Source organism: Priapulus caudatus, unplaced genomic scaffold (genome assembly GCF_000485595.1).
Source record: "Priapulus caudatus unplaced genomic scaffold, Priapulus_caudatus-5.0.1 Scaffold235, whole genome shotgun sequence".
Taxonomy (NCBI): domain Eukaryota; kingdom Metazoa; phylum Priapulida; class Priapulimorpha; order Priapulimorphida; family Priapulidae; genus Priapulus; species Priapulus caudatus.
The window spans coordinates 435,746-446,681 of record NW_014577296.1 but is presented as its reverse complement, the minus strand read 5'-3'; the positions used below and the strand labels follow the sequence as shown (position 1 = coordinate 446,681).

The window sequence follows — 10,936 nt, the reverse complement described above, 5'->3', positions numbered from 1 at the left end:
TGTGCGCGCGCGCGCGCGTGTGTGTGTGTGTGTGTGTGTGTGTGTGTGTGTGTGTGTGTGTGCGCGCGCGCGCGCGCGTGTGTGTGTGTGTGTGTGTGTGTGTGTGTGTGTGTGTGCGCGCGCGCGCGCGTGTGTGTGTGTGTGTGTGTGTGTGTGTGTGTGTGTGTGTGCGCGCGCGCGCGCGCGTGTGTGTGTGTGTGTGTGTGTGTGTGTGTGTGTGTGTGCGCGCGCGCGCGCGTGTGTGTGTGTGTGTGTGTGCGTGTGTGTGTGTGTGTGTGTGCGCGCGCGCGCGTGTGTGTGTGTGTGTGTGTGTGTGCGTGTGCCTGTGTGTGCATGCGTGCATTGGCGCGCGTATGTGTAATGTGTGTCATGGCGCCTTGCACGCATCATAGCTATATCACGATCATCGACCGAAGTTCCGGCTTCGTTATACGTATGCTTAATCTGCATTCCAGGAAAACCCGCGCGTCGTATAGATGCTTGCTTGGGTAGTGCCCTTCTCCGATTACAGCGACCTACGCACTTGCTATGGTTGGAATGCCAGCGACAATAAAGGGCGCACAGAGGAATAACGATAACGTGACGTGTGTCGTGCGTTGTCGCGTTGTCTAGACATCGCAGTCAGCCCTGTGACCTTTCACTACTACGAGAAGACGAGCGTGTGTGTGTGCGTGCGTCCGTCCGTCCGTCCGTCCGTCCGTGCGTGTGCGTGCGTGTGTGCGCGTGTTTGTGTACGTGCGTGCGTGTGTGTGCGTGAGTGTGTGCGTGCGTGCGTGTGTGTGCGTGCGCATGTGTGTGCGTGCGTGCGTGTGTGTGCGTGAGTGTGTGCGTGCGTGTGTGCGTGAGTGTGTGTGTGTGTGCGCGTGCGCGTGCGTGTGTGTGTAGAGATCGATGGCGCATGCGCGGTGGTGACGTCGACACGCCGCGTAACCCGCGGAGTCGTGAATCTACTTTCGCTGGGGTCACCGTACGCGTCCGCACGCGCACCCCAGCGCACACAAACCCTAGATACGATAACGTAACCGAGCAAGCAGCGGTACGATTTTCTTAGGGGGTGTGTTATCGTATTCCGCTAACCGGAAGCGTCTGTGAGCCCAGCGCGTTTATTATAGCAGCCAATTGTTTACACGGGTATGATGTTATTTATACTCAGGTCAGGTTATATTGTGTCAGTTCAGGTCTTCTCGTGTGCATATCATATTGACTGGTACTGCGCTACGCTGTTTTATATTTTTATATTTAATGGAATTATTAATTAAATGTTAAATTAATTAATTTAATATTTTGTTTATTTTGTTTTATATTTTATATATAGGCCTATATTGGTTTCTTTCTTCAATCCATTTTACCTGCCTTTCCTATACGTTCCCTGCTAGGGTGATGAGTCCTGCTCATACGTTCACACATCACCCCCCCCCCCATATCCGGATAGTAGCCTACATTATCTTTGAAGCGGAAGGCATGAATGAATGGCGGTGCTAGGAATGGGAGCAAAACGTGTCTTGACATGCTCCGACTATATATATATATATATATATATATATATCCCTACTCACTACACAGTCTAAAGTAGACTCTATACAGTCAAATCTCTCAGTACCGACCCCCCCCCCCCCCCCGGTACGTCTATTTAGTTGGGTTTCTGTAAAGCTCGGTTTATACGGGGATGGTGGGTGGGGGGGGCATCTTACAGTTGTCTCAGATAGCGTTAAATTCCCACAGTACAGTACGAGATTCGGTTTCGAGGCCGTCACGAATTGACGGTTCGGAGCAGTGGCGTGGGATGCAGAACGCTGATACCATCAGAGGGTGGTTTTAATTTTGCTAGTTGTTCATGTCACTAGTACTATTGCCATTTCATTCAGTGATATACGGGAATTACGATTTACGAGTACTTAGGTACAAAAAAACTTGCTAAGATCTGATTGGTCCGCGTACGGAGGAGGTCCAATGCGGGTGACACCATGAGTCACCGCATCGTGTGTCACCAACCCTAGTGACGCCGCTGGTTCGTGGAGTTGACTGTATACAGTATCGCATATATCATTCACTGGATTATATCAAGATCGTATCAGCGGCGAATCCAGGGCTGAAGCTAGACAGTATTTTTCCAGATTTTAAGGGCACAATCCCGCCAACAGGGCACACCACCCCACAGTGGGCGCCCCGCCCCCCGCACCGTTAGGCTGCGGAAGCACTTGGCGGGGTTCTGGGGACTTCCCCGGAAATTTTCAGCGACTGTCGAGGGTCCCGCTGAAGCACAGAAAATGAGCACCATTGAGCACCACATATTAGTCAAGCGCAATAGCTAAAAGCCATATGGAAATTTTATTTCTGCGTTCATTTGCCTTGCGCTTTGCATACCAGTAAAAACCCGCGATAGTAAGCAACATAGATTCTTAAGAACTGTTAGAGCCCTGAAAATTTACCCATTAGACCCCTTGAGATAAGAACCTGTTTTAGGCTAAATTTTAAAGGTAGGTTCTATAATTTTCCATGCAGATGAAGACATTAAAAAGAAACACAAGGTAAAAATAAAAAAGACTGGGCAGACTAACAATAGCGATGAATGGTTGCCAGCACCTTCTTTTTGGCACCGCATAGCGCTTTTTGCATCAATGTTTTGTTTCTTGGATAATACTGTAGTCAGGGATAACAGTATGGTAAAGCACTTAGAAAACTTACATGTAGCCCTCATGGGGTATTAATTAGCAAGAAATTGCCAGTGCCTAATCAAGAAACCCTCTTCATAACACAATTTGAATCAAGTATAAGTCTTATACATATTAAATAGTAGAAACAAGTATAAGAACCTAGTGTTTAAAGACCAACTTTATGACCGCGCCGTAATTTTTCAGTAAAGCACCATTTACATAAGAACATATTGAGGCCTAACATTGGAAAAATCTATGTTCTATTGATCTGCGGCGTTTTTAGGCTGTACCAGAATTAATGCAGAATGATTCAAGCACTTCCTTCTTTTTTAGATATCAAAGCTAAGTTTTGGTACGTACTATGAAAACATTTTGATTTTTCCTTCAATCCTCTCCATCAGACAAAGAAAAGGAAAGGACTGAATGAAAGAATATAGCCAAATTCCATCAAATTGTTTTCTGTATTTTTTTAGCGAAAAATTTCGAAGGGCATTTTGAAATCTAGACCGTATTTCCCAATACGGCAAATACGGTCTGAATCCGCCCCTGCGTATAAAGAAGGGCATATAATAAGGGTATGGATCCTTCTTTATACTCTCTTGATTATATATCACTGGATATATGTACCGTATATCGCGTATATCACTGGATTAACGAGAATAATGTCAGTGATCAGAGGCCAGAACCTGATTATTCTATGCTTCAACAGCTAGAAAAAGTAACTTCAACGAAGTAAACCAGAGAATAGGTTCAGTGAAGTGAATGGTAGGGATGAAATAGTTTGCCTGCGATTTAACAGTTTATAGAATATACGCGTACGCGCCTATCTAGGGATTAAGAGCATCGAAAGGCGGAGTTTTCTGATACATGTAGTCGATAAACTTTAGGTCCTGAACAATTTAGGGTATTGGTGTATTACTCGAGGTGACAGCTCGCTAGTCCGAAGGTTCATTAGTCCGAAGGTTCACTAGTCCGAAACACTCACATGGGATGTAGAATTTTCAGGTGTGTGTGGGGGAGGTGTTGGAGGGAGAGGGGCTTTTAGTATTGCCCGGTTTTGTTACAATTTAAGCATTTTACGGTACCGTCAACTGGGGTAATTTTGAACACGCAATTTGAAAAAAAATGGGTTGAAAAAATTTTGTTTTGATTGGAATGTTGTTTTGAAACCCAAATTGCTATGAAAATGGACAACGGGTTTCAAAATAGGCCCAATTTTTTCTAAACTAGAAGCTGAGTGGGTGGAGAAATGAAGCAGCTGCAGATGATCTAAAATGGTTATACATACATACTTCGTTTTTTGTTAAATAATTATATCAGTGAAAATGTTTAGTTTTCCCTTCGGACCAGTGACCCTTCGGCCTGATGACGGCCTGTAACCATTACTCGAACACATTTGTAATTAAACGTCGTCTAAACATTGATATATGCGGTTTTATCTGATATACATTGAATATCGATGGGTGGATTTATGAATCTGTTTAGCCAGACGCATCGTTCTCGCGCACTTTCACGCTTGTTTGATTTGCGGGTGATCGCTGTGCTTGCGAGCATGATGCAATACGCACGTACGTTTCATCAGCATTGATAAGCTCGTCAGTCACATGGGGTATGTGTGGCATTTTGTGTGCACACGTATGCACACACGTACCCACGTACGCGGGTCCATGCACACACGCACGTACGCACGAGGGTCCATGCACGCACGCACGCACGTACGCGGGTCCATGCACACACGAGGGTCCATGCACGCACGCACGCGGCTCCATGCACACACGCACGCACGCACGCGGGTCCATGCACACGTATGCACACACGTACCTACGTACGCGGGTCCATGCACACACGTACGCACGCACGCACACACACAGACGCATGTACGCAAGCACACAGACGCATGCACGCACGAACGCACTGTAGTTCTTGTAAAATTAATATGGATATTATGGGGATGGAGGGCGTCGTTTCCAGTGGAAAGATAGCGTGAAAGAAGATTGTTCCAATTTAGTTTCATACCATTTAGACCAATTATATGTTTGACAAGTACATAATATAAAAGACAAAAAATCATATTGGTTTAACGGCAGTGTTATTATTATTTAAAAAAATATAATAACATGATACCAATTCCAATGAGAAGTTACATCTCAGAATCGTTACACAAAAATCATGGTGATTGCATGCGTTTACGATCAGGCTTTGTTTAACGATCACAACACACCCAGTTCAGTGGTCACAGGGATACAGAGCTAACATTCAAGATAAATACTCAATGCACGAACATACGATATTATCATATATATATAATATAGTCATATAAAAGATACTTGTTGCGACAAACAGATAGTAAGAAACAACTCTGCACTCATCTCGTAATTATTTCCACATAATCCAGTTCCTAACAGGTGAACTCTCACAGTAAACCACATGCATGTGTCTGATAAATACTCGAATAAATAAGCTTCCCTAGTGATTTATATAAATACTTGAAACCATTTAAAAATCATGTGGCAACTCGTGACGAGTGGCAAAGCAACTGCCAGCTATTAATATTCTTTGCTATAATGTCTTGAGAGGATACTGGTGTTCTATGATTAATCCGCATTGACAAACAACATGATTGACTGACCAAACTCCAGTATAAATGCCACACATCATCCCGTCACTTAGGCACCTACTATACACACACACGTGACGAGGAGAAGTTCGAAGATGGCCAACAACGGACCAAGTACAACCCATGTGGGACTGATGAAGGCCAGTTCAGTCTCTTAAACGCACAGTGCAATGACGAATTGTATCAGTATGCGCTTAGGTAACACCGCGTAGCAACAATTATCGATTGTGTCAGCACGCAAATCGAAACGACATGTCACTTCTGTCAAGTATAAAACCCGATGTCGAAACAAGACCAGGGCGAGTTCAGCGGTGACCACCAGGTGGCGCCGTGCTGCCATTGTTCGTTGTCGCCGCGAGGCGGAGCGTGGTCTCACCGCGCCGACGCGCCGTCTTTGACCGCCACGCTGAAGAGTTGCTTCAGCATGTCCAGCTCCTTGGTGAGCTGGTCCACCTTGGTCTGCAGCGAGTGGTTGTGCGCGGCCAGCTCCTGCACCCGCCGCCCCATCGCCACGTTGTGCTGCTTCGACTTCTGCCGTGACTTGCGCACGGCGAGATTGTTGCGCTCGCGTCGCTCCACGTACTGCACCGAGCCCTTGGGCGCCGCCCGCTTCTTACTAGCGGACTTCTTGCCTCCAGCCGCAGGTGCGGGGCCGGGCGTGGCCGCCGCGGTGCCGGGCGTGGCCGCCGCGAGGCCGGGCGTGGCAGCGACGGGGCCGGGCGTGGCGGCGGCTCTAGGGGGGCTGCATGACGATGATGAAGCCCCGCTGGTGTAGTAGCTGTGCTCTGTGTCGACGAAACTTTTCCATCGTTGCTGAGTGGAAAAATCCGTTGGTTCCACCTGAAGAGGGAGAGAGGGACGGTTAATCTTACAATCAAACCCTGAATTTTTATGACTGGCTTTGGAGTAAATTAGGATTACTAATTAGGATAGGGCAATAATAATAATAACCCATAGTTTATGGTTCCTAAAGGAGGAGTAAGCAAGTAGCTTCTGAGGCAAGGAGGGAGGGGGGAAGGAGTGGAGGCAGTGAATATGAATAAGTACACCTGTGGTGTTAGAATACATGCTACACAGCTGTATGCAGTATAACCATGCAGCCGTTCTAGTACCCATTGAATGCTACCAGGTTTGAACCTGTATGCATCATGTCAAGAAATAATATTAGAAACAGGGTTTTCCGAAAGCCATGAACGACATTTTATTTTTGACAATCTGCACAGTCTTGCTGTTTTTTCACATCTTGATGTATACATCTCCAAATTGATTGAGTTTGCCTGTGAATCTGGGCAGCTCATGACATATATTCAGTGCTCGAAATAAGCGTTGTCCGGTTGTCCGAGACAACCAGAATTTGCGCCGGACAACCTAACCAGTCTGAGACATTGTCCGGTGGACAACCAAAAAACCCTATCTCAAACCCTTACACTAACTCAATCCCATGCAACCAACTGGTATAGGCTAGCTAGCACAATAATGTTCAGTTTCATACTTCAAATCCGAGTGTTTTCTAGCTCTTCAAGAAATCTTAATCGTGAATTAAATCGTGAATAATATAAAAATATGGGACCAGCTGCTATTTCCAACACTGGTATAATATCAGGAGTAAGATAATATAGAGGAGTATGACTGTCCAAAACATGTGAAATTCAACATTTGCTTGCCTAATTTTACCGATGATATATTACGTGCAACTCGATAAAAATTACATCTAAATGAGCGTTGGACATCCGTCTCTAACTAAAACTTTACTTTGTTTAAATACCTCTTGCCTTTACGGAGATATAGCTTTGAACGTCACACATGGTTCATAGTGTTTAACTAAGCTGGCGGCTCAGATTGCCCAACTAACTTCCGAACAGTGGCTAGCCTGTGAGGAATGGTCTTGTCTGTTGACAAGAATGCCACCTGTTGGCGGCAGGAGTAAGATAATATATGACATTATATAATATAAGATAATATAGTATATGTGTGTATATATATTAGTGTGTATATATGTGTGTATATATATAACGTGTATTATATTATATATATAAGGCATAATATATATAGTTGTATGATATAATATAGAATATAATATCGAAGTCTATATTATCTTACTCCTGCCGCCAACAGGTGCATTCTGTCAACAGACAAGACGCATTCCTCACAGGCTAGCCACTGTTCGGATGTTAGTGGGGCAATCTGAGCGCGCCAGCTTAGTTAAACACTATGAACCATGTGTGACGTTCAAAGCTATATCTCCGTAAAGGCAAGAGTGTATTTAAACAAAGTAAAGTTTTAGTTAAGACGGATGTCCAACGCTCATTTGATGTAATTTTTATCGAGTTGCACGTAATATATCATTGGTAAAATTAGCAAGCAAATGTTGATTTCACATGTTTTGGACAGTCATACTCCTCATATTATCTCTCCTGATAATATCATATGTCAGGTTTTCTGATTTATGAAAGGTGAACTCGATTTGGAACCAGCAAACCAGCAAGTTTCCAAAATTTTCTGGGGAGGACCCCCATACCCCCCTGTTTTTCACCCCCCTCCTTGGAATCCTAGACCCGCCACTGAACAATACATATTTTGGGAGCAGAAAAAATGAACAAAAATGTCGCCTTTTCGCATGGCGCCCAAAACAAAGATTGCAGAGCTGAGAGGTAGGGGAGCCGTAGGGTGTGGGAGGGAGCGGAGGAGCCAGTGAAATATTAAGTCATCACTATTTTGCGCAGTTCGCTGTTTTTGGCCCCCCTTGTTAAAAATCCTGCTACGCCACTGTTTTTGGGTGTTTTCTGATTATATTATTATGTGATTGAAAATAGGAGATTTGGGGATTTTTTTTGGGACAACCAGAAATTGTTGCGGACAACCCGATTTGATGCCGGGGTTGTCCGCAGGACAACCAAATTTTTTTTCTTATTTCGAGCACTGAATTATTATATACTCCAATTGTTACAAGCCTTATAATCTGTCCATAAACAACATGCCTTCTTAGATTCCCAGGGAAAAATTAACCCAGATGTTTTAAACCTTTGCAGCACTGCCTATGATTTACAAGTTAATTGCCAATAGGCGGAGCTCAGTTAACATGAGCCACAAGCAAAGCTCACAGTACTGAGATTTATTGTTTTGATAAGGAATGAGGTGCACATACCTTGATAGTAGGCAGGTCAATGAATTCTCTAGCCACTGTCACCAGAGCGACTGGTGTGGGAACAGGGGGAGCAGCACCGCCAAAGTAAAACCCTTCCAGTAGCTCATCAACGGCTGGTGTGGATTGGCCATCTAGAAAGCTGCACACAAAAAAATAGGCATAAGATTACCTAGCATTACCATTACCTCATGCAACATAGCAGAGGTGGTGCCAGTGATTTCTTAACACAGGGGCTAAAGTCCCTGATGTGGTGTGGTGGGAGAGGTTATACTCAGATTGCCAGTAGCAAGCCAAAAGCTATCCAATTTCTAGGTGATCCTTTTTTTTCAAAATTCAACAGTTTGAAATGGCATCTTCAGGGGGTTAGCATAAATTAATTGCTATATTGTAATATATATAATAAATTTACAGATAAATTGGTTCCCGCCGATTGTCTTCATTGAATAGGTACTGCGACTAGTTGCACTACAGTACAGGTGATGGAGAACTCTAGCCCTTCGCTCTGTCTGGAGCTAAATTAAGCTAGGTAAGGAAGAACTCTAGAACTATAGCCCTTCGCTCTGTCTGAAGCTAAGCTAAGTGAGGAAGAACTCTAGAACTATAGCCCTTTGCTCTGTCTGGAGCTAAGCTAGGTGAGGGATAGCTCTAGTACTATAGCCCGCGTACATTGACTGCCGCAGTTAATGTACGCGGGCTATAGTACTAGAGCTAGGTGAGGAAGAGCTGCAAGTCCCTGCCTGAAAAGTAGCTCTAATTTTCCGAAAACGTTCCGGCAGTACCCTGGGGGACATAGACCCTCTCAGCCTAACCGTGTACGGTGTAGCACCTCACATGACCCCTGAGGAAGAATATATATGTGCCTTTGTTGGACGTTGGAGCACAGCCAAATGCCTGTGTACATGGGAGGCCAACTTAGCTAAGATCCTGTATCACGAAGGAGACTGTGTATTCTTTCTTCACACTCATCGTCGAATGAGTGAAAATTAAGCAAATAAAATCCGACAGCATAAGTATAATATACTGCCTACAGTGTGACTGTATACTAGTCTATGGGCGGATCCAGAAGTCCAGGGGGTCCGGACCCCTCCCTTTTTTACCCCCAAAAAAGAGAAAAAATGGAAAACACATAAAAGATACTTTTCTGCTTAAAAAATTGGAATTCCATCTTGCATTCTAGACATCAAAATTACTGCTCAGATCCTCTCAGAATACACCAATTTTTAAAAATTTACCCCAAACACCCCCCCCCCCCTAAGTGGCAACGTGCCTTAGACACGTCGCATAAGCTGCCTTCGGCACCTTTTTAAAACACCAGAAAAATTAAGCATGAAAAAGTGCCCTTTTTTCAAAAAGCTGGATCCACCCATCGACTAGGATGCAACTTGAACTTGCAACAAATCGGTTTTCTTACCTGCTCAGATCAAGCGATGGCTCAGCCGGACCGAGCCCAAACCCGATGTCGTCAATGCGAGTTGTCAACGACGCTGTCGCTGGTTTCGTCTCGTTCTTGTCGTATGTGCCGTCATTGCCGTACAATGTGAGATCAGCCATCGAGTGCATGTCGACACATGCCGGCTCGGACGCATCAAGCTGATCGCAAAAACTGCTTGTAAATTCCTCCGTGATAACGGTGGTCTGATCCGACCAATTCGCTGTCGAATACAGTGTGGCGTTTGAGCTACTAATGATGTAGTAAACTTGATTCGGTTGTCTTTTTTCTCGCTGCCGCGTTTTCGACGACTGACTTCTAGGATTGCGAACCACACGATGTTGCTGCTGCTACGAACGTACGACAAATGATCGCGTTGGACAGAAGTGGCTGATGACGTCTTTGGCGCGCGCGTCACTGACGTCATTGATCACGTGGTTGCGAATAAACGTGTTCGTCACTACATTTTCTGCTCACTTGAATGCGATTTGTTGGTTGTCATTTAGTTCCACGTGGCTCTAGAATATTCTAGAACAGGGCGTATAGTTGTAGTTGGCAGGGGAGACCTTTAGTTTTGTGCCACGTTGCTCAGTGGCAAAATAATCACATGATAACATTCTTCACGTGAGTTCAGGCATGACTTATTTTCGTACATGACGTCAACACTGCGCGTTCTGATTGGTTAACAAAAATCGCTGTGTCATCGCCTGTAAGCTATTTTTATCAATGACATCATGCGCAGTCAGCGGCAGCTTACGAGACAGCTGAGCAGCGCGGCGTGGCTGACCAAGGCTTTGGTGGGCGGGAGCTCGCAGTATAACAAATATAACATGAATATTTGTCTCCTATGCGTTCATTTTGCGCAGATAATTTTACACGATCATATTGCCCGTGTAAATGAGTATTCGATGGAAGATGCATGCATGTACACACACTGTCACCTAACCCAACCAGGCTGTCAATATACAACGGTTCCCTAAGTAACCCTAGCAAGGACTGTTTCTTGGAGCTATAACTGTCACCATGCAGCATCACGCGCCGCGTTTCGCTTCACAGACCTCACAGCACACACGCACGCACGTACGTTTCCT

The 10,936-nt window shown here is 45.0% G+C and overlaps 2 protein-coding genes across 3 annotated transcripts in view; one reads left to right on the top strand and one right to left on the bottom strand.

Annotated features, from left to right (window-relative positions):
• The window catches only part of LOC106807812, a 9,364-nt gene extending 8,668 nt beyond the window's left edge, over nt 1-696 (top strand). Inside the window, exon 7 of the mRNA XM_014810274.1 lies at nt 456-696. The gene's annotated coding sequence lies outside the window, so the exon portion shown is untranslated. The remainder of the gene's footprint in view (nt 1-455) is intronic.
• Nucleotides 697-4,726: 4,030 nt separating this feature from the next.
• Nucleotides 4,727-10,449, bottom strand: LOC106807810. Of its 2 annotated transcripts, XM_014810268.1 has the most exons (4): nt 9,828-10,449; nt 9,243-9,254; nt 8,417-8,555; nt 4,727-6,111 (listed from the first exon to the last, which is right to left on the bottom strand). In XM_014810268.1, exons 1-4 carry the CDS (start codon nt 9,974-9,976, stop codon nt 5,644-5,646), a joined length of 768 nt encoding a protein of 255 aa, XP_014665754.1. In that variant the 5' UTR covers nt 9,977-10,449; the 3' UTR covers nt 4,727-5,643. The 2 variants fall into 2 exon arrangements, with proteins under 2 accessions (XP_014665754.1, XP_014665755.1); XM_014810269.1 differs by lacking the exon at nt 9,243-9,254 and having other exon boundaries at nt 9,828-10,444.
• Between the last annotated feature and the right edge of the window lie 487 nt (nt 10,450-10,936).

Coding starts and splice junctions, on each gene's coding strand:
- LOC106807810 (XM_014810268.1), bottom strand. CDS start 9,976: ATGCACTCGATGGCTGATCTCACATTGTACGGCAATGACGGCACATAC. Junction 6,112..8,416: donor TTGACCTGCCTACTATCAAG/GTATGTGCACCT, acceptor CTCCCTCTTCAG/GTGGAACCAACGGATTTTTC.